Source organism: Eucyclogobius newberryi, unplaced genomic scaffold (genome assembly GCF_026437365.1).
Source record: "Eucyclogobius newberryi isolate DKJ021-1_F unplaced genomic scaffold, fEucNew1.0.hap1 SCAF_18, whole genome shotgun sequence".
NCBI lineage: Eukaryota > Metazoa > Chordata > Actinopteri > Gobiiformes > Gobiidae > Eucyclogobius > Eucyclogobius newberryi.
The window spans coordinates 1835925-1862556 of NW_027315812.1; the positions used below are offsets into that span (position 1 = coordinate 1835925).

The 26632-nt window shown below is 47.8% G+C and overlaps 1 protein-coding gene across 1 annotated transcript in view; it reads left to right on the forward strand.

The window, feature by feature from the left end:
- The first annotated feature begins 10175 nt into the window (after window positions 1–10175).
- The window catches only part of LOC140364908 (receptor-type tyrosine-protein phosphatase mu-like), a 282228-nt gene continuing 265771 nt past the window's right edge, over window positions 10176–26632 (forward strand). Inside the window, exon 1 of the mRNA XM_072451289.1 lies at window positions 10176–10499. Within this exon, the coding sequence (XP_072307390.1) occupies window positions 10415–10499 (85 nt within the window). The 5' untranslated portion in view covers window positions 10176–10414. The remainder of the gene's footprint in view (window positions 10500–26632) is intronic.

Here is a 26632-nt window from a genome sequence, read left to right on the forward strand (position 1 = left end):
GATGACCAGGAGGCCACAAAGACTATCAGGAGGTCACAAAGAGGACCGGGAGGTCACAAAGACTACCAGGTCACAAAGACCACCAGGAGGTCACAAAGACAACCAGGTCACAAAGAGGACCAGGAGGTCACAAAGAGAACCAGGAGGTCACAAAGACGACCAGGAGGCCACAAAGACTATCAGGAGGTCACAAAGAGGACCAGGAGGTCACAAAGACTATCAGGAGGTCACAAAGAGGACCAGGAGGTCACAAAGATGACCAGGAGGTCACAAAGACTATCAGGAGGTCACAAAGAGGACCAGGAGGCCTCAAAGACTATCAGGAGGTCACAAAGAGGACCAGGAGGTCACAAAGATTATCAGGAGGTCACAAAGAGGACCAGGAGGCATCAAAGACTATCAGGAGGTCACAAAGAGGACCAGGAGGCCTCAAAGACTATTAGGAGGTCACAAAGAGGACCAGGAGGTCACAAAGATTATCAGGAGGTCACAAAAAGGACCAGGAGATCACAAGGATGACCAGGAGGTCACAAAGATGACCAGGAGGCCACAAAGACTATCAGGAGGTCACAAAGAGGACCAGGAGGTCACAAAGACAATCAGGAGGTCACAAAGACGACCAGAAGGCCACTAAGACTATCAGGAGGTCACAAAGAGGACCAGGAGGTCACAAAGACTATCAGGAGGTCACAAAGACGACCAGAAGGCCACAAAGACTATCAGGAGGTCACAAAGAGGACCAGGAGGTCACAAAGACTATCAGGAGGTCACAAAGAGGACCAGGAGGTCACAAGGATGACCAGGAGATCACAAAGAAGACCAGGAGGTCACAAAGAGGACCAGGAGGTCACAAAGAGGACCAGGAGGTCACAAAGACTACCAGGTCACAAAGACCACCAGGAGGTCACAAAGACGATCAGGAGGTCACAAAGACAACCAGGTCACAAAGAGGACCAGGAGGTCACAAAGAGGACCAGGAGGTCACAAAGACGACCAGGAGGCCACAAAGACTATCAGGAGGTCACAAAGAGGACCAGGAGGTCACAAAGACTATCAGGAGGTCACAAAGAGGACCAGGAGGTCACAAAGATGACCAGGAGGTCACAAAGATGACCAGGAGGCCTCAAAGACTATCAGGAGGTCACAAAGAGGACCAGGAGGTCACAAAGATTATCAGGAGGTCACAAAGACAACCAGGAGGCCACAAAGACTATCAGGAGGTCACAAAGAGGACCAGGAGGTCACAAAGACTATCACGAGGTCACAAAGATGACCAGAAGGCCACAAAGACTATCAGGAGGTCACAAAGAGGACCAGGAGGTCACAAAGACGACCAGGAGATCACAAAGATGACCAGGAGGTCACAAAGACTATCAGGAGGTCACAAAGAGGACCAGGAGGCCTCAAAGACTATCAGGAGGTCACAAAGAGGACCAGGAGGTCACAAAGATTATCAGGAGGTCACAAGGATGACCAGGAGGTCACAAAGACTATCAGGAGGTCATAAAGATGACCAGGAGGTCACAAAGACTATCAGGAGGTCACAAAGAGGACCAGGAGGCCTCAAAGACTATCAGGAGGTCACAAAGATGACCAGAAGGCCACAAAGACTATCAGGAGGTCACAAAGAGGACCAGGAGGTCACAAAGACGACCAGGAGATCACAAAGATGACCAGGAGGACACAAAGACGATCAGGAGGTCACAAAGACGACCAGAAGGCCACAAAGACTATCAGGAGGTCACAAAGAGGACCAGGAGATAACAAGGATGACCAGGAGGTCACAAAGAGGACCAGGAGGTCACAAAGACGACCAGGATGCCACAAAGACTACCAGGAGGCCACAAAGACTATCAGGAGGTCACAAAGAGGACCAGGAGGTCACAAAGATTATCAGGAGGTCACAAAGACAACCAGGAGGCCACAAAGACTATCAGGAGGTCACAAAGAGGACCAGGAGGTCACAAAGACTATCACGAGGTCACAAAGATGACCAGAAGACCACAAAGACTATCAGGAGGTCACAAAGAGGACCAGGAGGTCACAAAGACGACCAGGAGATCACAAAGATGACCAGGAGGACACAAAGACGATCAGGAGGTCACAAAGAGGACCAGGAGGTCACAAAGACTATCAGGAGGTCACAAAGACTATCAGGAGGTCACAAAGAGGACCAGGAGGTCACAAAGATGACCAGGAGGCCACAAAGACTATCAGGAGGTCACAAAGAGGACCAGGAGGTCACAAAGACTATCAGGAGGTCACAAAGACGACCAGAAGGCCACAAAGACTATCAGGAGGTCACAAAGAGGAACAGGAGGTCACAAAGAGGACCAGGAGGTCACAAAGACTACCAGGTCACAAAGACCACCAGGAGGTCACAAAGACGATCAGGAGGTCACAAAGATGACCAGGAGGTAACAAAGAGGACCAGGAGGTCACAAAGACTACCAGGAGGTAACAAAGACGATCAGGAGGTCACAAAGACAACCAGGCCACAAAGACGACCAGGAGGTCACAAAGAGGACCAGGAGGTCACAAGGATGACCAGGAGGTCACAAAGAGGACCAGGAGGTCACAAAGACGACCAGGAGGCCACAAAGACTATCAGGAGGTCACAAAGAGGACCAGGAGGTCACAAAGACTATCAGGAGGTCAAAAAGATGACCAGGAGGTCACAAAGACTATCAGGAGGTCACAAAGAGGACCAGGAGGCCTCAAAGACTATCAGGAGGTCACAAAGAGGACCAGGAGGTCACAAAGCCTATCAGGAGGTCACAAAGACGACCAGAAGGCCACAAAGACTATCAGGAGGTCACAAAGAGGACCAGGAGGCCACAAAGACTATCAGGAGGTCACAAAGATGACCAGGAGGTCACAAAGATTATCAGGAGGTCACAAAGACAACCAGGAGGCCACAAAGACTATCAGGAGGTCACAAAGAGGACCAGGAGGTCACAAAGACTATCACGAGGTCACAAAGATGACCAGAAGGCCACAAAGACTATCAGGAGGTCACAAAGAGGACCAGGAGGTCACAAAGACGACCAAGAGATCACAAAGATGACCAGGAGGTCACAAAGACTATCAGGAGGTCACAAAGAGGACCAGGAGGCCTCAAAGACTATCAGGAGGTCACAAAGAGGACCAGGAGGTCACAAAGATTATCAGGAGGTCACAAGGATGACCAGGAGGTCACAAAGACTATCAGGAGGTCACAAAGATGACCAGGAGGTCACAAAGACTATCAGGAGGTCACAAAGATGACCAGGAGGTAACAAAGAGGACCAGGAGGTCACAAAGACTACCAGGAGGTAACAAAGACGATCAGGAGGTCACAAAGACAACCAGGCCACAAAGACGACCAGGAGGTCACAAAGAGGACCAGGAGGTCACAAGGATGACCAGGAGGTCACAAAGAGGACCAGGAGGTCACAAAGACGACCAGGAGGCCACAAAGACTATCAGGAGGTCACAAAGAGGACCAGGAGGTCACCAAGACTATCAGGAGGTCAAAAAGATGACCAGGAGGTCACAAAGACTATCAGGAGGTCACAAAGAGGACCAGGAGGCCTCAAAGACTATCAGGAGGTCACAAAGAGGACCAGGAGGTCACAAAGCCTATCAGGAGGTCACAAAGACGACCAGAAGGCCACAAAGACTATCAGGAGGTCACAAAGAGGACCAGGAGGCCATAAAGACTATCAGGAGGTCACAAAGATGACCAGGAGGTCACAAAGATTATCAGGAGGTCACAAAGAGGACCAGGAGGTCACAAGGATGACCAGGAGGTCACAAAGACTATCAGGAGGTCAAAAAGATGACCAGGAGGTCACAAAGACTATCAGGAGGTCACAAAGAGGACCAGGAGGTCACAAAGATTATCAGGAGGTCACAAAGACAACCAGGAGGCCACAAAGACTATCAGGAGGTCACAAAGAGGACCAGGAGGTCACAAAGACTATCACGAGGTCACAAAGATGACCAGAAGGCCACAAAGACTATCAGGAGGTCACAAAGAGGACCAGGAGGTCACAAAGACGACCAAGAGATCACAAAGATGACCAGGAGGTCACAAAGACTATCAGGAGGTCACAAAGAGGACCAGGAGGCCTCAAAGACTATCAGGAGGTCACAAAGAGGACCAGGAGGTCACAAAGATTATCAGGAGGTCACAAGGATGACCAGGAGGTCACAAAGACTATCAGGAGGTCACAAAGATGACCAGGAGGTCACAAAGACTATCAGGAGGTCACAAAGAGGACCAGGAGGCCTCAAAGACTATCAGGAGGTCACAAAGATGACCAGAAGGCCACAAAGACTATCAGGAGGTCACAAAGAGGACCAGGAGGTCACAAAGACGACCAGGAGATCACAAAGATGACCAGGAGGACACAAAGACGATCAGGAGGTCACAAAGACGACCAGAAGGCCACAAAGACTATCAGGAGGTCACAAAGAGGACCAGGAGATCACAAGGATGACCAGGAGGTCACAAAGAGGACCAGGAGGTCACAAAGACGACCAGGAGGCCACAAAGACTACCAGGAGGCCACAAAGACTATCAGGAGGTCACAAAGAGGTCCAGGAGGTCACAAAGATTATCAGGAGGTCACAAAGACAACCAGGAGGCCACAAAGACTATCATGAGGTCACAAAGAGGACCAGGAGGTCACAAAGACTATCACGAGGTCACAAAGATGACCAGAAGGCCACAAAGACTATCAGGAGGTCACAAAGAGGACCAGGAGGTCACAAAGACGACCAGGAGATCACAAAGATGACCAGGAGGACACAAAGACGATCAGGAGGTCACAAAGAGGACCAGGAGGTCACAAAGACTATCAGGAGGTCACAAAGACTTTCAGGAGGTCACAAAGAGGACCAGGAGGTCACAAAGATGACCAGGAGGCCACAAAGACTATCAGGAGGTCACAAAGACGACCAGAAGGCCACAAAGACTATCAGGAGGTCACAAAGAGGAACAGGAGGTCACAAAGAGGACCAGGAGGTCACAAAGACTACCAGGTCACAAAGACCACCAGGAGGTCACAAAGACGATCAGGAGGTCACAAAGATGACCAGGAGGTAACAAAGAGGACCAGGAGGTCACAAAGACCATCAGGAGGTCACAAATACGATCAGGAGGTCACAAAGACTACCAGGAGGTCACAAAGACGATCAGGAGGTCACAAAGACAACCAGGTCACAAAGATGACCAGGAGGTAACAAAGAGGACCAGGAGGTCACAAAGACTACCAGGAGGTCACAAAGAGGACCAGGAGGTCACAAAGACGACCAGGAGGCCACAAAGACTATCAGGAGGTCACAAAGAGGACCAGGAGGTCACAAAGACTATCAGGAGGTCAAAAAGATGACCAGGAGGTCACAAAGACTATCAGGAGGTCACAAAGAGGACCAGGAGGCCTCAAAGACTATCAGGAGGTCACAAAGAGGACCAGGAGGTCACAAAGACTATCAGGAGGTCACAAAGATGACCAGAAGGCCACAAAGACTATCAGGAGGTCACAAAGAGGACCAGGAGGCCACAAAGACTATCAGGAGGTCACAAAGATGACCAGGAGTTCACAAAGACGATCAGGAGGTCACAAAGATTATCAGGAGGCCACAAAGACTACCAGGAGGTCACAAAGAGGACCAGGAGGTCACAAAAAGGACCAGGAGGTCACAAGGATGACCAGGAGATCACAAAGACGACCAGGAGGCCACAAAGAGGACCAGGAGGTCACAAAGACTATCAGGAGGTCACAAAGAGGACCAGGAGGTCACAAAGACTATCAGGAGGTCACAAAGAGGACCAGGAGGTCACAAAGACTATCAGGAGGTCACAAAGATGACCAGGAGGTCACAAAGAAGACCAGGAGGTCACAAAGAGGACCAGGAGGTCACAAAGAGGACCAGGAGGTCACAAAGACTACCAGGTCACAAAGACCACCAGGAGGTCACAAAGACGATCAGGAGGTCACAAAGACAACCAGGTCACAAAGAGGACCAGGAGGTCACAAAGTGGACCAGGAGGTCACAAAGATGACCAGGAGGCCACAAAGACTATCAGGAGGTCACAAAGAGGACCAGGAGGTCACAAAGACGATCAGGAGGTCACAAAGAGGACCAGGAGGTCACAAAGATGACCAGGAGGTCACAAAGACTATCAGGAGGTCACAAAGAGGACCAGGAGGCCTCAAAGACTATCAGGAGGTCACAAAGAGGACCAGGAGGTCACAAAGATTATCAGGAGGTCACAAAGAGGACCAGGAGGCATCAAAGACTATCAGGAGGTCACAAAGAGGACCAGGAGGTCACAAAGACTATCAGGAGGTCACAAAGAGGACCAGGAGGCCTCAAAGACTATCAGGAGGTCACAAAGAGGACCAGGAGGCCACAAAGACTATCAGGAGGTCACAAAGAGGACCAGGAGGTCACAAAGACTATCAGGAGGTCACAAAGACGACCAGAAGGCCACTAAGACTATCAGGAGGTCACAAAGAGGACCAGGAGGTCACAAAGACTATCAGGAGGTCACAAAGACGACCAGAAGGCCACAAAGACTATCAGGAGGTCACAAAGAGGACCAGGAGGTCACAAAGACTATCAGGAGGTCACAAAGAGGACCAGGAGATCACAAAGACTATCAGGAGGTCACAAAGATGACCAGGAGGTCACAAAGACTATCAGGAGGTCACAAAGAGGACCAGGAGGTCACAAGGATGACCAGGAGATCACAAAGAAGACCAGGAGGTCACAAAGACCACCAGGAGGTCACAAAGACGATCAGGAGGTCACAAAGACGATCAGGAGGTCACAAAGACAACCAGGTCACAAAGAGGACCAGGAGGTCACGAAGAGGACCAGGAGGTCACAAAGACGACCAGAAGGCCACAAAGACTATCAGGAGGTCACAAAGAGGACCAGGAGGTCACAAAGACTATCAGGAGGTCACAAAGAGGACCAGGAGATCACAAAGACTATCAGGAGGTCACAAAGATGACCAGGAGGTCACAAAGACTATCAGGAGGTCACAAAGAGGACCAGGAGGCCTCAAAGACTATCAGGAGGTCACAAAGAGGACCAGGAGGTCACAAAGATTATCAGGAGGTCACAAAGAGGACCAGGAGATCACAAGGATGACCAGGAGGTCACAAAGAGGACCAGGAGGTCACAAAGAGGACCAGGAGGTCACAAAGACAACCAGGAGGCCACAAAGACTATCAGGAGGTCACAAAGAGGACCAGGAGGTCACAAAGACGACCAGGAGATCACAAAGATGACCAGGAGGACACAAAGACGATCAGGAGGTCACAAAGAGGACCAGGAGGTCACAAAGACTATCAGGAGGTCACAAAGACGACCAGAAGGCCACAAAGACTATCAGGAGGTCACAAAGAGGACCAGGAGATCACAAGGATGACCAGGAGGTCACAAAGAGGACCAGAAGGTCACAAAGACGACCAGGAGGCCACAAAGACTATCAGGAGGTCACAAAGAGGACCAGCAGGTCACAAAGACGACCAGGAGATCACAAAGACGACCAGGAGGACACAAAGAGGACCAGGAGGTCACAAAGACGATCAGGAGGTCACAAAGAGGACCAGGAGGTCACAAAGACGATCAGGAGGTCACAAAGATTATATTAAACATGTTTTAAAGGTGTAATATTAACATTTTCTTGTGCTTTTGTTTCTCTGAAGATGATTTATGTAAAAATAGATTTATGTTTAACATTTATGATAATGAGGTGTTTGGAGGATTGTGGGAAATGAAACTGTCTTTATGTTTATCTCCAATAAAACTCTTGAATGTTTGAGATGAAGTGTGTGGCAGGGGCAAAGGTCACAGCCTGAGGACGGCAGGGGCAAAGGTCACGGGCAGGATGGCAGGTGGCGCTGTGGGCGTGGTGCAGGGGCAAAGGTCACGGGCAAAACTGTAAACATGTGATTCTGGTTTTTATATTTAAAGTTTCAGACTTTTGAAAGCGGTTTAAACCAAACACAGGTTAAATCTGTGACTGAAGGTGAAACATGTCATAACTTTATTGATTTGAGACTGTTACACTTGCTTTAACCCTTTACACGCACAACACTGTCCCATTAGACACTCACTGCAGCTGCGCATGCGCAAAGAGCTCATGGAAGAGGCTGCAATGCTCCTGTTTGTCCACAAGAGGGAGCTGCAGCTTCATGAGAGACCCGTGTGTGAAAGAAGAGGACTAAACCAGGACTAAACCAGGACTAAACCAGGACTAAACCAGGTCTAAACCAGGACTAAACCAGGACTAAAGCAGGTCTAAACCAGGACTAAACCAGGACTAAACCAGGACTAAACCAGGACTAAACCAGGACTAAACCAGGACTAAACCAGGTCTAAACCAGGACTAAACCAGGACTAAACCAGGACTAACCAGGACTAAACCAGGACTAAACCAGGTCTAAACCAGGACTAAACCAGGACTAAACCAGGTCTAAACCAGGACTAAACCAGGACTAAACCAGGACTAAACCAGGTCTAAACCAGGACTAAACCAGGACTAAAGCTGGTCTAAACCAGGACTAAACCAGGACTAATCCAGGTCTAAACCAGGTCTAAACCAGGACTAAACCAGGACTAAACCAGGTCTAACCCAGGACTAAAGCTGGTCTAAACCAGGACTAATCCAGGTCTAAACCAGGACTAAACCAGGACTAAACCAGGACTAAACCAGGACTAAACCAGGACTAAACCAGGTCTAAACCAGGACTAAACCAGGACTAAACCAGGACTAACCAGGACTAAACCAGGACTAAACCAGGTCTAAACCAGGACTAAACCAGGACTAAACCAGGTCTAAACCAGGACTAAACCAGGACTAAACCAGGACTAAACCAGGTCTAAACCAGGACTAAAGCAGGACTAAACCAGGACTAATCCAGGTCTAAACCAGGTCTAAACCAGGTCTAAACCAGGACTAAAGCAGGACTAAAACAGGACTAAACCAGGAGTAATCCAGGTCTAAACCAGGACTAAACCAGGTCTAAATCAGGACTAAACCAGGTCTAAACCAGGTCTAAACCAGGTCTAAACCAGGACTAAAGCAGGACTAAAACAGGACTAAACCAGGTCTAAACTAGGACTAAACCAGGACTAAACCAGGTCTAAACCAGGTCTAAACCAGGACTAAACCAGGTCCAAACCAGGACTAAACCATGACTAAACCAGGACTAAACCAGGTCTAAACCAGGACTAAACCAGGTCCAAACCAGGACTAAACCATGACTAAACCAGGACTAAACCAGGACTAAACCAGGTCTAAACCAGGTCTAAACCAGGACTAAACCAGGACTAAACCAGGACTAATCCAGGTCTAAACCAGGTCTAAACCAGGACTAAACCAGGACTAAACCAGGACTGAAGCAGGTCTAAACCAGGACTAAACCAGGACTAAACCAGGACTAAACCAGGTCTAAACTAGGACTAAACCAGGTCTAAACCAGGACTAAATCAGGACTAAACCAGGTCTAAACCAGGTCTAAACCAGGACTAAACCAGGACTCAACTAGGACTAAACCAGCACTAAACCAGGTCTAAACCAGGTCTAAACCAGGTCTACACCAGGTCTAAATCAGGACTAAACCAGGTTTAAACCAGGACTAAACCATGACTAAACCAGGACTAAACCAGGTCCAAACCAGGACTAAACCAGGTCTAAACCAGGACTAAACCAGGACTAAACCAGGAATAAACCAGAACCCGCTCTCATGTCAGTCTCATGTTTCACACTCACAGAACATTGTGTCGTCATCAATTATTGCAAATCATCGTTCAGTAAAATGCAAACAGGCTTTCCTCAAGGAGCTGTCCTTGGCCTCGTTCTCTTTAGTGTCTATATATCTATATATTTAATTACATATACATCTATATCTATACATATATGTATATCTACACATCTATATGCATCACCTCCCGCGCGTCTGCGCAGAAGTGCGTCCATCTTCAGCTCCTTCAGGTTCAAGAGAGAAATATTGAAGAATAATTCTAGAATCACAGTTGAATTTCAAAAGTCAAATGATGAAAGTGTAAAATGATGAATATGAATTGTTTCAGATGCAAAATGCCTGAGCTCTGAGTGTCTCATCACTGAAGAATGCGCTCTCTCTCTTTCCGCGCGGCGCCGCTCTCTGCCGCTCTCTGCCGCGTGACGTCAGCTGCGCTGGGGCTCGGGCTTGGAGCGCCAAAGAGGAGAAGGAGGAGACCGGCAGAGACGCACGGAGCACCGGCAGAGACGCACGGAGCACCGGCAGAGACGCACGGAGCACCGGCAGAGACGCACGGAGCACCGGGAGAGACGCACGGAGCACCGGGAGCAGCGGCAGCACCGGGAGCACTTGAGCGCACTTCTTCCTCTGCGGAGCCGCGCGTCATGGCGCGCACGGGAACTTTACTTTTAATACTCACGCACGCGCTCACGGGACTGCTGACGGGCACGCGCGCGGACAGCTTCAAAGGTAAGAACCGGGCCTGACACCGGGCAGAACCGGGCCTGACACCGGGCAGAACCGGGCCTGACACTGGGCAGGACCGGGGCGGACACCGGGCAGAACCGGGCCTGACACCGGGCAGAACCGGGCCTGACACCGGGCAGGACCGGGGCGGACACCGGGAGCTCGGCACAGCGCTGGCCGGCCCTGAGGCGCTATGCTCCGGCTGCGCTCTGCTCCAGGAGCCGCTCCAACTTTCAGCGCGTCCGCCTCTTTTTCTCCCCGAGGAAAGTTACTGCCCGCGGGCAGGAGACGGAGAGGCGGAGGCACCGGGACCAGGGCCCCTAGGCACGGGGCCGGGGTTAGGACCGGGACCGAGTCTGGACCGGGACCGAGCCGTGGCTCCGCAGCTGGGGCCGAGATTCAGGCTCTGGTCCCGGGGACGCAAAGGGAAAAGACTCGGTCCAAAATGTCTGCGCTCCATAAAGGGCTCCAGGTCTGGGTCTGGTCCAAGTCTTAGTCCCGTTTAGTCCCGTTTAGTCCCGTTTAGTCCCGGTTTAGTCCCGTTTAGTCCCGGTTTAGTCCCGTTTAGTCCCGGTTTAGTCCCGTTTAGTCCCGGTTTAGTCCCGGTTTAGTCCCGTTTAGTCCCGTTTAGTCCCGTTTAGTCCCAGTTTAGTCCCATTTAGTCCCGTTTAGTCCCGTTTAGTCCCGTTTAGACTCATTTCTTGTGAGTCGCAGAGGAAAAAGGACAAAAAAGATGTTGAGATTTGGAAACAAAAAAATTAGAGATTTTTCACTGTTTTTGAAACAATATTTCACGAAAGAAAAAACTAAACCAGACACAAAAAAATAAAAATGATTTGTGACATTTGTCATAATTTATATCTGTTTGAACACATTTGATTAAATGATTATGTCTTTTAATCTTGTATTATTTTTAAACACAAATATATTTGAGAATATAATCTGCATTTGCATCATGAGAATTAAACTAAACTCAGTTAAAACATGACTTCACTTTGGGTCATTTTGACTTTTTTGACGATGTGAGATCCAGAATTATGAAATGAAGAATTTTATGAAACACCTTTGATCAAACGCTGTTTTTGTTACACCGTTTTGGACTAAACCAGGACTAAACCAGGTATAAACCAGGACTAAACCAGGACTAAACCAGGACTAAACCAGGTATAAACCAGGACTAAACCAGGACTAAACCAGGACTAAACCAGGACTAAACCAGGACTAAACCAGATCTAAACCAGGACTAAACCAGGACTAAACCAGGTATAAACCAGGACTAAACCAGGACTAAACCAGGACTAAACCAGGTATAAACCAGGACTAAACCAGGACTAAACCAGGACTAAACCAGGTATAAACCAGGACTAAACCAGGACTAAACCAGGTATAAACCAGGACTAAACCAGGACTAAACCAGGACTAAACCAGGACTAAACCAGGACTAAACCAGGACTAAACACGGACTAAACCAGGACTAAACCAGGTATAAACCAGGACTAAAACAGGACTAAACCAGGACTAAACCGGGTCCAAACCGGGACTAAAGCAGGTCTAAAGCAGGTCTAAACCAGGACTAAAGCAGGACTAAAGCAGGTCTAAAGCAGGTCTAAAGCAGGTATAAACCAGGACAAAACCAGGACTAAACCAGGACTAAACCAGGACTAAACCAGGACTAAACCAGGACTAAACCAGGTATAAACCAGGTATAAACCAGGACAAAACCAGGACTAAACCAGGGCTAAACCAGGACTAAAACAGGACTAAACCAGGACTAAACCGGGTCCAAACCGGGACTAAAGCAGGTCTAAAGCAGGTCTAAACCAGGACTAAAGCAGGACTAAAGCAGGTCTAAAGCAGGTCTAAAGCAGGTATAAACCAGGACAAAACCAGGACTAAACCAGGACTAAACCAGGACTAAACCAGGACTGAACCAGGACTAAACCAGGACTAAACCAGGACAAAACCAGGACTAAACCAGGACTGAACCAGGACTGAACCAGGACTAAACCAGGACTGAACCAGGACTAAACCAGGACTAAACCAGGTATAAACCAGGTATAAACCAGGACAAAACCAGGACTAAACCAGGGCTAAACCAGGACTAAACCAGGACTAAACCAGGACTAAACCAGGGCTAAACCAGGACTAAAACAGGACTAAACCAGGACTAAACCAGGACTAAACCAGGTATAAACCAGGTATAAACCAGGACAAAACCAGGACTAAACCAGGGCTAAACCAGGACTAAAACAGAACTAAACCAGGACTAAACCGGGTCTAAACCGGGACTAAAGCAGGTCTAAAGCAGGTCTAAACCAGGACTAAAGCAGGACTAAAGCAGGTCTAAAGCAGGTCTAAAGCAGGTATAAACCAGGACAAAACCAGGACTAAACCAGGACTAAACCAGGACTAAACCAGGTATAAACCTGGACAAAACCAGGACTAAACCAGGGCTAAACCAGGACTAAACCAGGACTAAACCAGGACTAAACCAGGACTAAACCAGGTATAAACCAGGACTAAACCAGGTCTAAACCAGGACTAAACCAGGACTAAACCAGGTATAAACCAGGTATAAACCAGGACAAAACCAGGACTAAACCAGGGCTAAACCAGGACTAAACTAGGACTAAACCAGGACTAAACCAGGACTAAACCAGGTCTAAACCAGGACTAAAGCAGGACTAAAGCAGGGCTAAACCAGGACTAAACTAGGACTAAACCAGGACTAAACCAGGACTAAACCAGGACTAAACCAGGACTAAACTAGGACTAAACCAGGACTAAACCAGGACTAAACCAGGACAAAACCAGGACTAAACCAGGACTAAACCAGGACTAAACCAGGACAAAACCAGGTCTAAACCAAGACTAAACCAGGACTAAACCAGGTCTAAACCAGGACTAAACCAGGACTAAACCAGGTCTAAAGCAGGACTAAAGCAGGGCTAAACCAGGACTAAACCAGGTCTAAAGCAGGTTTAAACCAGGACTAAACCAGGACTAAACCAGTTCTAAACCAGGTCTAAACCAGGACTAAACCAGGACTAAACCAGGTCTAAACCATGTCTAAACCAGGACTAAACCAGGTCCAAACCAGGACTAAACCAGTTCTAAACCAGGTCCAAACCAGGTCTAAACCAGGACTAAACCAGGTCTAAACCAGTTCTAAACCAGGACTAAACCAGGTCTAAACCAGGACTAAACCAGGTCTAAACCAGGACTAAACCAGGACTAAACCAGTTCTAAACCAGGACTAAAGCAGGACTAAAGCAGGTCTAAAGCAGGACTAAACCAGGTCCAAACCAGGTCTAAACCAGGACTAAAGCAGGTCTAAAGCAGGTCTAAACCAGGACTAAAGCAGGACTAAAGCAGGACTAAAGCAGGTCTAAAGCAGGTCTAAACCAGGACTAAAGCAGGACTAAAGCAGTTCTAAAGCAGGACTAAACCAGGTCTAAAGCAGGTCTAAACCAGGACTAAAGCAGGTCTAAACCAGGACTAAAGCAGGTCTAAAGCAGGTCTAAACCAGGACTAAAGCAGGACTAAAGCAGGTCTAAAGCAGGTCTAAAGCAGGACTAAAGCAGGACTAAAGCAGGTCTAAAGCAGGACTAAAGCAGGTCTAAAGCAGGTCTAAACCAGGTCTAAACCAGGTCTAAAGCAGGACTAAAGCAGGACTAAAGCAGGTCTAAACCATGTCTAAACCAGGACTAAACCAGGTCCAAACCAGGACTAAACCAGTTCTAAACCAGGTCCAAACCAGGTCTAAACCAGGACTAAACCAGGTCTAAACCAGTTCTAAACCAGGACTAAACCAGGTCTAAACCAGGACTAAACCAGGTCTAAACCAGGACTAAACCAGGACTAAACCAGTTCTAAACCAGGACTAAAGCAGGACTAAAGCAGGTCTAAAGCAGGACTAAACCAGGTCCAAACCAGGTCTAAACCAGGACTAAAGCAGGTCTAAAGCAGGTCTAAACCAGGACTAAAGCAGGACTAAAGCAGGACTAAAGCAGGTCTAAAGCAGGTCTAAACCAGGACTAAAGCAGGACTAAAGCAGTTCTAAAGCAGGACTAAACCAGGTCTAAAGCAGGTCTAAACCAGGACTAAAGCAGGTCTAAACCAGGACTAAAGCAGGTCTAAAGCAGGTCTAAACCAGGACTAAAGCAGGACTAAAGCAGGTCTAAAGCAGGTCTAAAGCAGGACTAAAGCAGGACTAAAGCAGGTCTAAAGCAGGACTAAAGCAGGTCTAAAGCAGGTCTAAACCAGGTCTAAACCAGGACTAAAGCAGGTCTAAAGCAGGTCTAAACCAGATCTAAAGCAGGTCTAAAGCAGGTCTAAACCAGGACTAAACCAGGTCTAAAGCAGGACTAAACCAGGTCTAAAGCAGGACTAAAGCAGGTCTAAAGCAGAACTAAAGCAGGACTAAAACAGGACTAAAGCAGGACTAAACCAGGACTAAAGCAGGACTAAACCAGGTCTATAGCAGGACTAAACCAGGACTAAAGCAGGACTAAACCAGGTCTAAACCAGGTCTAAAGCAGGACTAAAGCAGGTCTAAAGCAGGACTAAAGCAGGACTAAAGCAGGACTAAAGCAGGACTAAAGCAGGACTAAACCAGGTCTAAACCAGGTCTAAAGCAGGACTAAAGCAGGTCTAAAGCAGGACTAAAGCAGGACTAAAGCAGGACTAAAGCAGGTCTAAAGCAGGACTAAACCAGGTCTAAAGCAGGACTAAACCAGGTCTAAACCAGGTCTAAACCAGGTCTAAAGCAGGACTAAAGCAGGTCTAAAGCAGGACTAAAGCAGGACTAAAGCAGGACTAAAGCAGGTCTAAAGCAGGACTAAACCAGGTCTAAAGCAGGACTAAACCAGGTCTAAACCAGGTCTAAACCAGGTCTAAAGCAGGTGTAACCGCGGTCTCTCTGATGGGATAAACTCTTAGATTGAATGATGCTCTTCTGTTGGTCTCAGATCGAGTTTTGCTTAAGTGTTTCTAAAGTGTTTCAGAGCAGATCATCTGACGCATTTATTGTGAAGGGAACAACTGCACTTTCAAAATAAGAGCCTGTTCCACACCTGCTAACAGGAAATATTCTTATTATTGTGAAAAGCAGCTGGACTTAGACTCTGACCCATCTTTAACTGACCAACACCTGATAAACATGACTCATTCTGACTAAAGGTGACTTTATGTCCCTTTATGTTCCTTTATGTTCCTTTATGTTCCTTTATGTTCCTTTATGTTCCTTTATGTTCCTTTATGTTCCTTTATGTTCCTTTATGTTACTTTATGTTCCTTTATGTTACTTTATGTTCCTTTATGTCCCTTTATGTTCCTTTATGTTCCTTTATGTCCCTTTATGTCCCTTTATGTCCCTTTATGTTCCTTTATGTCCCTTTATGTCCCTTTATGTTCCTTTATGTTACTTTATGTTCCTTTATGTTCCTTTATGTTCCTTTATGTTACTTTATGTTCCTTTATGTTACTTTATGTTCCTTTATGTCCCTTTATGTTCCTTTATGTTCCTTTATGTCCCTTTATGTCCCTTTATGTCCCTTTATGTTCCTTTATGTCCCTTTATGTCCCTTTATGTTACTTTAACTCAGACCTGGCCAAACTACGGCCCGCAGGCCACATACGGCCCGTTTGTCTTTATAATCCGTCTCACCAAACATGCCAAGTAATATTTAAAAATAAATAAATGTATATTCATATATACATATATATACATTTGTAACATTTATATATATATATATATAAATGTTACAAACTGTTCTGTAACTAAACATGACTAAAGGTTAAACGTGACTAAAGGTGACTGAAGGTGACTAAAGGTGACTGAAGGTGACTAAAGGTGACTAAATGTGACTGAAGGTGACTAAAGGTGACTAAAGGTGACTGAAGGTGACTAAAGGTGACTAAAGGTGACTGAAGGTGACTAAAGGTGACTGAAGGTGACTGAAGGTGACTGAAGGTGACTAAAGGTGACTGAAGGTGACTAAAGGTGACTAAAGGTGACTGAAGGTGACTAAAGGTGACTGAAGGTGACTAAAGGTGATTGAAGGTGACTGAAGGTGACTAAATGTGACTGAAGGTGACTAAAGGTGACTAAAGGTGACTGAAGGTGACTAAAGGTGACTAAAGGTGACTGAAGGTGACTAAAGGTGATTGAAGGTGACTGAAGGTGACTAAAGGTGACTGAAGGTGACTAAAGGTGACTGAAGGTGACTGAAGGTGACTGAAGGTGACTAAAGGTGACTGAAGGTGACTAAAGGTGACTAAAGGTGACTGAAGGTGACTAAAGGTGACTGAAGGTGACTAAAGGTGATTGAAGGTGACTGAAGGTGACTAAAGGTGACTGAAGGTGACTAAAGGTGACTGAAGGTGACTAAAGGTGACTAAAGGTGACTGAAGGTGACTAAAGGTGACTGAAGGTGACTAAAGGTGACTGAAGGTGACTAAAGGTGACTAAAGGTGACTAAAGGTGACTAAAGGTGACTGAAGGTGACTAAAGGTGACTAAAGGTGACTAAAGGTGACTGAAGGTGACTGAAGGTGACTAAAGGTGACTAAAGGTGACTGAAGGTGACTAAAGGTGACTGAAGGTGACTGAAGGTGACTGAAGGTGACTAAAGGTGACTGAAGGTGACTAAAGGTGACTAAAGGTGACTAAAGGTGACTGAAGGTGACTAAAGGTGACTGAAGGTGACTGAAGGTGACTAAAGGTGACTAAAGGTGACTAAAGGTGACTGAAGGTGACTAAAGGTGACTAAAGGTGACTAAAGGTGACTGAAGGTGACGGCGTTTCTCGTGACGTTCTCTCTTCATGAACAGGAGTTTTATTGATTCTCTTCTGGTTTTCGGTTGATTTTATGCAGTTTGTGTTTGTGGAGGACCTGACTCTGGTTTGGACTCAGATGTTTGTTTGTTTGTTTGTTTGTTTGTTTATCCTTCTCATCATTAGCTTTGGTCATTTGAATCTTCTGTCTTAAAGTCCTTTCACAGACGACACGTCTTTAGAGTTGAGGCATGTTTTATTTGTGCTGGTTTGTGTGGATAGAAGCAGTGAGACCTCTGACCCTGGCCTCTGACCCTGACCTCTGACCCTGACCTCTGACCCTGGCCTCTGACCCTGGCCTCTGACCCTGACCTGTGACCTCTGACCCTGACCTGTGACCTGTGACCTGTGACCCTGGCCTCTGACCCTGACCTCTGACCCTGGCCTCTGACCCTGGCCTCTGACCCTGACCTGTGACCTCTGACCCTGACCTGTGACCTGTGACCTGTGACCCTGGCCTCTGACCCTGACCTCTGACCCTGGCCTCTGACCCTGGCCTCTGACCCTGGCCTCTGACCCTGACCTCTGACCCTGGCCTCTGACCCTGGCCTCTGACCTGTGACCCTGGCCTCTGACCCTGACCTGTGACCCTGAACTCTGACCCTGGCCTCTGACCCTGGCCTCTGAGCATGGCCTCTGACCCTGACCTGTGACACTGGCCTCTAACCCTGACCTCTGATCCTGACCCTGACCTGTGACACTGGCCTCTGACCCTGACCTCTGACCCTGGCCTCTGACCCTGACCTGTGACCCTGGCCTCTGACCCTGACCTCTGATCCTGACCTCTGACCCTGGCCTCTGACCCTGGCCTCTGACCTTGGCCTCTGACCCTGGCCTCTGACCCTGGCCTCTGATCCTGACCTCTGACCCTGACCTCTGACCCTGCCCTCTGACCTCTGACCCTCACCTCTGACCCTGACCTAAACTCAGACTAAAGTCTGACTGATTTACCTTTGTTTCAAACCAGAGGAAGAAGGAAATCAGGCGCTAGGATCTCAGAACTCAAACCAGGACTAAACTAGGTCTAAACCAGGACTAAACCAGGACTAAACCAGGACTAAACCAGGTCCAAACCAGGACTAAACCAGGTCTAAACCAGGACTAAACCAGGTCTAAACCAGGACTAAACCAGGACTAAACCAGGACTAAACCAGGTCCAAACCAGGACTAAACCAGGTCTAAACCAGGACTAAACCAGGTCTAAACCAGATCTAAACCAGGTCTAAACCAGGACTAAACCAGGACTAAACCAGGACTAAACCAGGTCCAAACCAGGACTAAACCAGGTCTAAACCAGGACTAAACCAGGTCTAAACCAGGACTAAACCAGGTCTAAACCAGGACTAAACCAGGTCTAAACCAGGACTAAACCAGGACTAAACCAGGTCTAAACCAGGACTAAACCAGGTCTAAACCAGGTCTAAACCAGGTCTAAACCAGGACTAAACCAGGACTAAACCAGGACTAAACCAGGACTAAACCAGGTCCAAACCAGGACTAAACCAGGTCTAAACCAGGACTAAACCAGGTCTAAACCAGGACTAAACCAGGTCTAAACCAGGACTAAACCAGGTCTAAACCAGGACTAAACCAGGACTAAACCAGGACTAAACCAGGTCTAAACCAGGTCTAAACCAGGTCTAAACCAGGTCTAAACCAGGACTAAACCCGGACTATAACAGGACTAAACCCGGACTATAACAGGACTAAACCCGGACTATAACAGGACTAAACCAGGACTAAACCAGGTCTAAACCAGGACTAAACCAGGACTAAACCCGGACTATAACAGGACTAAACCCGGACTATAACAGGACTAAACCCGGACTATAACAGGACTAAACCCGGACTGTAACAGGACTAAACCCGGACTATAACAGGACTAAACCCGGACTATAACAGGACTAAACCCGGACTATAACAGGACTAAACCCGGACTATAACAGGACTATAACAGGACTAAACCCGGACTATAACAGGACTAAACCCGGACTATAACAGGACTAAACCCGGACTATAACAGGACTAAACCCGGACTATAACAGGACTAAACCCGGACTATAACAGGACTAAACCCGGACTGTAACAGGACTAAACCCGGACTATAACAGGACTAAACCCGGACTATAACAGGACTAAACCCGGACTATAACAGGACTAAACCCGGACTATAACAGGACTATAACAGGACTAAACCCGGACTATAACAGGACTAAACCCGGACTATAACAGGACTATAACAGGACTAAACCCGGACTATAACAGGACTAAACCCGGACTATAACAGGACTAAACCCGGACTATAACAGGACTAAACCCGGACTATAACAGGACTAAACCCGGACTATAACAGGACTAAACCCGGACTATAACAGGACTAAACCCGGACTATAACAGGACTAAACCCGGACTATAACAGGACTAAACCCGGACTATAACAGGACTAAACCCGGACTATAACAGGACTAAACCCGGACTATAACAGGACTAAACCCGGACTATAACAGGACTAAACCCGGACTATAACAGGACTAAACCCGGACTGTAACAGGACTAAACCCGGACTATAACAGGACTAAACCCGGACTATAACAGGACTAAACCCGGACTATAACAGGACTAAACCCGGACTATAACAGGACTATAACAGGACTAAACCCGGACTATAACAGGACTAAACCCGGACTATAACAGGACTAAACCCGGACTATAACAGGACTAAACCCGGACTATAACAGGACTAAACCCGGACTATAACAGGACTATAACAGGACTAAACCCGGACTATAACAGGACTAAACCCGGACTATAACAGGACTAAACCCGGACTATAACAGGACTAAACCCGGACTATAACAGGACTATAACAGGACTAAACCCGGACTATAACAGGACTAAAACAGGACTAAACCCGGACTATAACAGGACTAAACCCGGACTATAACAGGACTAAACCCGGACTATAACAGGACTAAACCCGGACTATAACAGGACTAAACCCGGACTATAACAGGACTAAACCCGGACTATAACAGGACTAAACCTGGACTATAACAGGACTAAACCCGGACTATAACAGGACTAAACCCGGACTATAACAGGACTAAACCCGGACTATAACAGGACTAAACCCGGACTATAACAGGACTAAACCCGGACTATAACAGGACTAAACCCGGACTATAACAGGACTAAACCCGGACTATAACAGGACTAAACCCGGACTATAACAGGACTAAACCCGGACTATAACAGGACTAAACCCGGACTATAACAGGACTAAACCCGGACTATAACAGGACTAAACCCGGACTATAACAGGACTAAACCCGGACTATAACAGGACTAAACCCGGACTATAACAGGACTAAACCCGGACTATAACAGGACTAAACCCGGACTATAACAGGACTAAACTCGGACTATAACAGGACTAAACCCGGACTGTAACAGGACTAAACCCGGACTATAACAGGACTAAACCCGGACTATAACAGGACTAAACCCGGACTATAACAGGACTAAACCCGGACTATAACAGGACTATAACAGGACTAAACCCGGACTATAACAGGACTAAACCCGGACTATAACAGGACTAAACCCGGACTATAACAGGACTAAACCCGGACTATAACAGGACTAAACCCGGACTATAACAGGACTAAACCCGGACTATAACAGGACTAAACCCGGACTATAACAGGACTAAACCCGGACTATAACAGGACTAAACCCGGACTATAACAGGACTAAACCCGGACTATAACAGGACTATAACAGGACTAAACCCGGACTATAACAGGACTAAACCCGGACTATAACAGGACTAAACCCGGACTATAACAGGACTAAACCCGGACTATAACAGGACTAAACCCGGACTATAACAGGACTAAACCCGGACTATAACAGGACTATAACAGGACTAAACCCGGACTATAACAGGACTAAAACAGGACTAAACCCGGACTATAACAGGACTAAACCCGGACTATAACAGGACTAAACCCGGACTATAACAGGACTAAACCCGGACTATAACAGGACTAAACCCGGACTATAACAGGACTAAACCCGGACTATAACAGGACTAAACCTGGACTATAACAGGACTAAACCCGGACTATAACAGGACTAAACCCGGACTATAACAGGACTAAACCCGGACTATAACAGGACTAAACCCGGACTATAACAGGACTAAACCCGGACTATAACAGGACTAAACCCGGACTATAACAGGACTAAACCCGGACTATAACAGGACTAAACCCGGACTATAACAGGACTAAACCCGGACTATAACAGGACTAAACCCGGACTATAACAGGACTAAACCCGGACTATAACAGGACTAAACCCGGACTGTAACAGGACTAAACCCGGACTATAACAGGACTAAACCCGGACTATAACAGGACTAAACCCGGACTATAACAGGACTAAACCCGGACTATAACAGGACTAAACCCGGACTATAACAGGACTAAACCCGGACTGTAACAGGACTAAACCCGGACTATAACAGGACTAAACCCGGACTATAACAGGACTAAACCCGGACTGTAACAGGACTAAACCCGGACTATAACAGGACTAAACCCGGACTGTAACAGGACTAAACCCGGACTATAACAGGACTAAACCCGGACTATAACAGGACTAAACCCGGACTATAACAGGACTAAACCCGGACTGTAACAGGACTAAACCCGGACTATAACAGGACTAAACCCGGACTGTAACAGGACTAAACCCGGACTATAACAGGACTAAACCCGGACTATAACAGGACTAAACCCGGACTATAACAGGTATTTTCTGAAATGAGGGACATAAACAGAAAAAACAGTGTTTTATTGAACAACAGACGGAGAAGCAGATTTTACTGAACAAACAATTGACACTCGTCTCCTCATCTCCTAATCTCCTCATCTCCTCATCTTCTCTCTCCTCATCTCCTCATCCCCTCTCTCCTCGTCTCCTCATCTCCTCATCTCCTCATCTTCTCTCTCCTCATCTCCTCTCTCCTCATCTCCTCATCTCCTCATCTTCTCTCTCCTCATCTCCTCTCTCCTCATCTCCTCATCTCCTCATCTCCTCATCTCCTCATCTCCTCTCTCCTCGTCTTTTCATCTCCTCATCTCCTAATCTCCTCATCTCCTCTCTCCTCATATCCTCATCCCCTCTCTCCTCATCTCCTCATCTCCTCTCTCCTCATCTCCTCATCCCCTCTCTCCTCGTCTTTTCATCTCCTCATCTCCTAATCTCCTCATCTCCTCTCTCCTCATATCCTCATCCCCTCTCTCCTCGTCTCTTCATCTCCTCTCTCCTCATATCCTCTCTCCTCGTCTCTTCATCTCCTCATTTCCTCTCTCCTTATCTCCTCATCTCCTCTCTCCTCGTCTCTTCATCGCCTCATCTCCTCATCTCCTCATCCCCTCTCTCCTCATCTCCTCATCGCCTTTCTCCTCATCTCCTCATCTCCTCATCTCCTCTCTCCTCGTCTCTTCATCTCCTCATCTCCTCATCTCCTCTCTCCTCGTCTCCTCTTCTCCTCTCTCCTCGTCTCTTCATCTCCTCATCTCCTCTCTCCTCATCTCCTCATCTCCTCTCTCCTCGTCTCTTCATCTCCTCATCTCCTCATCCCCTCTCTCCTCATCTCCTCATCCCCTCTCTCCTCGTCTCTTCATCTCCTCATCTCCTCATCTTCTCTCTCCTCATCTCCTCTCTCCTCATCTCCTCATCTCCTCATCTCCTCATCTGCTCCTCTCCTCTCTCCTCATCTCCTCATCTTCTCATCTCCTCTCTCCTCATCTCCTCTCTCCTCATCTCCTCATCTCCTCGTCTCCTCATCTCCTCATCTCCTCATCTCCTCATCTCCTCGTCTCCTCATCTCCTCATCTCCTCTCTCCTCATCTCCTCATCTCCTCTCTCCTCATCTCCTCTCTCCTCATCTCCTCTCTCCTTATCTCCTCATCTCCTCTCTCCTCATCTCCTCATCTCCTCATCTCCTCATCTCCTCTCTCCTCATCTCCTCTCTCCTCATCTCCTCTCTCCTTATCTCCTCATCTCCTCATCTCCTCTCTCCTCATCCCCTCTCTCCTCATCTCCTCGCCTCCTCATCTCCTCGTCTCCTCGTCTCCTCGTCTCCTCATCTCCTCGTCTCCTCATCTCCTCATCTCCTCATCTCCTCATCTCCTCATCTCCTCTCTCCTCATCTCCTCTCTCCTCATCTCCTCTCTCCTTATCTCCTCATCTCCTCATCTCCTCTCTCCTCATCCCCTCTCTCCTCATCTCCTCGCCTCCTCATCTCCTCGTCTCCTCGTCTCCTCGTCTCCTCATCTCCTCGTCTCCTCATCTCCTCATCTGCTCATCTCCTCGTCTCCTCATCTCCTCATCTCCTCATCTCCTCTCTCCTCATCTCCTCTTCTCCTCTCTCCTCGTCTCTTCATCTCCTCATCTCCTCATCCCCTCTCTCCTCATCTCCTCATCCCCTCTCTCCTCGTCTCTTCATCTCCTCATCTCCTCATCTTCTCTCTCCTCATCTCCTCTCTCCTCATCTCCTCATCTCCTCATCTCCTCATCTCCTCCTCTCCTCTCTCCTCATCTCCTCATCTCCTCTCTCCTCATCTCCTCTCTCCTTATCTCCTCATCTCCTCATCTCCTCTCTCCTCATCCCCTCTCTCCTCATCTCCTCGCCTCCTCATCTCCTCGTCTCCTCATCTTCTCATCTGCTCATCTCCTCATCTCCTCATCTCCTCTCTCCTCATTTCCTCTCTCCTCATCTCCTCGCCTCCTCATCTCCTCGTCTCCTCATCTCCTCGTCTCCTCATCTCCTCTCTCCTCATCTTTTCGTCTCCACATCTCCTTGTCTCCTCATCTCCTCGTCTCATCATCTCCTCGTCTCTTCATCTCCTCATCTCCTCATCTCCTCATCTCTTCATCTCTTCATCTCTTCATCTCCTCATCTCCTCATCTCCTCATCTCCTCATCTCCTCTCTCCTCATCCCCTCGTCCCTTCATCTCCTCTCTCCTCATCTCTTCGTCTCCTCATCTACTCGTCTCCTCATCTCCTCGTCTCCTCATCTCCTCTCTCCTCATCTCCTCGTCTCCTCATCTCCTCGTCTCCTCCCCTCCTCATCTCCTCGTCTCCTCATCTCCTCATCTCCTCATCTCCTCTCTCCTCATTTCATCTCTCCTCATCTCCTCGTCTCTTCATCTCCTCATCTCCTCATCCCCTCATCTCCTCATCTCCTCATCCCCTCATCTCCTCATCTCCTCATCCCCTCATCTCCTCATCCCCTCATCTCCTCATCTCGTCATCTCCTCATCTCCTCTCTCCTCATCTATTCATCTCCTCATCTCCTCTCTCCTCGTCCCCTCGTCTCTTCATCTCTTCATCTCCTCATCTCCTCATCTCCCCATCTCCTCTCTTCATCTCCTCTCTCCTCATCTTCTCTCTTCATCTCCTCCCTCCTCATCTCCTCATCTCCTCATCTCCTCTCTCCTCATCTCCTCGTCTCTTCATCTCATCATCTCCTCATCTCCTCTCTTCTTCTCCTCTCTCCTCATCTCCTCTCTCCTCATCTCCTCGTCTCTTCATCTCCTCATCTCCTATCTTCATCTCCTCTCTCCTCATCTCCTCTCCTCATCTACTCGTCTCCTCATCTCCTCGTCTCCTCATCTCCTGTCTCCTAATCTCTTCGTCTCCTAATCACCTCGTCTCCTCATCTCCTCGTCTCCTCATCTCTTCTCTCCTCATCTCCTCATCTCCTCATCTCCTCTCTCCTCATCTCTTCTCTCCTCATCTCCTCTCTCCTCATCTCCTCTCTCATCATCTCCTCGTCTCCTCATCTCCTCTCTCCTCATCTCCTCATCTCCTCATCTCCTCATCTTCTCATCTCCTCATCTCCTCTCATCATCTCCTCGTCTCCTCATCTCCTCTCTCCTCATCTCCTCATCTCCTCATCTATTCATCTCCTCATCTTCTCATCTCCTCGTCTTTTCATCTCCTCATCTCCTCATCTCCTCATCTCCTCATCTCCTCATCTCCTCTCTCCTCATTTCCTCGTCTCTTCATCTCATCATCTCCTCATCTCCTCTCTTCATCTCCTCTCTCCTCATCTCCTCTCCTCATCTACTCGTCTCCTCATCTCCTCGTCTCCTCATCTCCTGTCTCCTAATCTCTTCGTCTCCTCATCACCTCGTCTCCTCATCTCCTCGTCTCCTCATCTCCTCATCTCCTCGTCTCCTCATCTCCTCGTCTCCTTATCTCCTCATCTCCTCGTCTCTCCTCCCTGGTCTCTCCTCTTTTGTCTCCTCTCCCCTCGTCTCGTCTCCCCGCAACTCTTATATCCACTGTCTCCTCTCTCCTCCCTCCTCTCTTGTCTCCTCATTTCCTCTCCTTCCCTATTATCTGTCGTTCCCTCTTCTCTCCTCTCTCGTTTCCTCTCTTGTCTCTTTTCCTTTCCTCTTGAGCTCGTTGCCTCCGGTTTATTTTTCAGAATAATTAGGAGCAATTAACAGAGTCTCAGAGTGAGACCAGCCGCGGCCCCAAGCCAAACTCCAACAACAGCCACATCTGCACCAATGTTCTCTAAAAACACTCCAAACACCAACGAGAACCCACGAGGAGCCAAGTCCTGCTTTAGTCCTGCTTTAGTCCTGGTTTAGTCCTGCTTTAGACCTGCTTTAGTCCTGTTTTAGTCCTGCTTTAGTCCTGCTTTAGTCCTGGTTTAGTCCTGCTTTAGACCTGCTTTAGTCCTGCTTTATACCTGCTTTAGTCCTGCTTTAGTCCTGCTTTAGTCCTGCTTTAGTCCTGCTTTAGTCCTGCTTTATACCTGCTTTAGACCTGCTTTAGTCCTGGTTTAGTCCTGCTTTAGACCTGCTTTAGTCCTGCTTTAGACCTGGTTTAGTCCTGCTTTAGTCCTGGTTTAGTCCTGCTTTATACCTGCTTTAGTCCTGCTTTAGTCCTGCTTTAGACCTGCTTTAGTCCTGCTTTAGTCCTGCTTTAGTTCTGCTTGAGACCTGCTTAAGTCCTGCTTTAGTCCTGCTTTAGTCCTGCTTTAGTCCTGGTTTAGTCCTGCTTTAGTCCTGCTTTATACCTGCTTTAGTCCTGCTTTAGTTCTGCTTTAGTCCTGCTTTAGTCCTGCTTTAGACCTGGTTTAGTCCTGCTTTAGTCCTGGTTTAGTCCTGCTTTAGACCTGGTTTAGTCCTGCTTTAGTCCTGCTTTAGTCCTGCTTTAGTCCTGGTTTAGTCCTGCTTTAGTCCTGCTTTAGCCCTGCTTTAGTCCT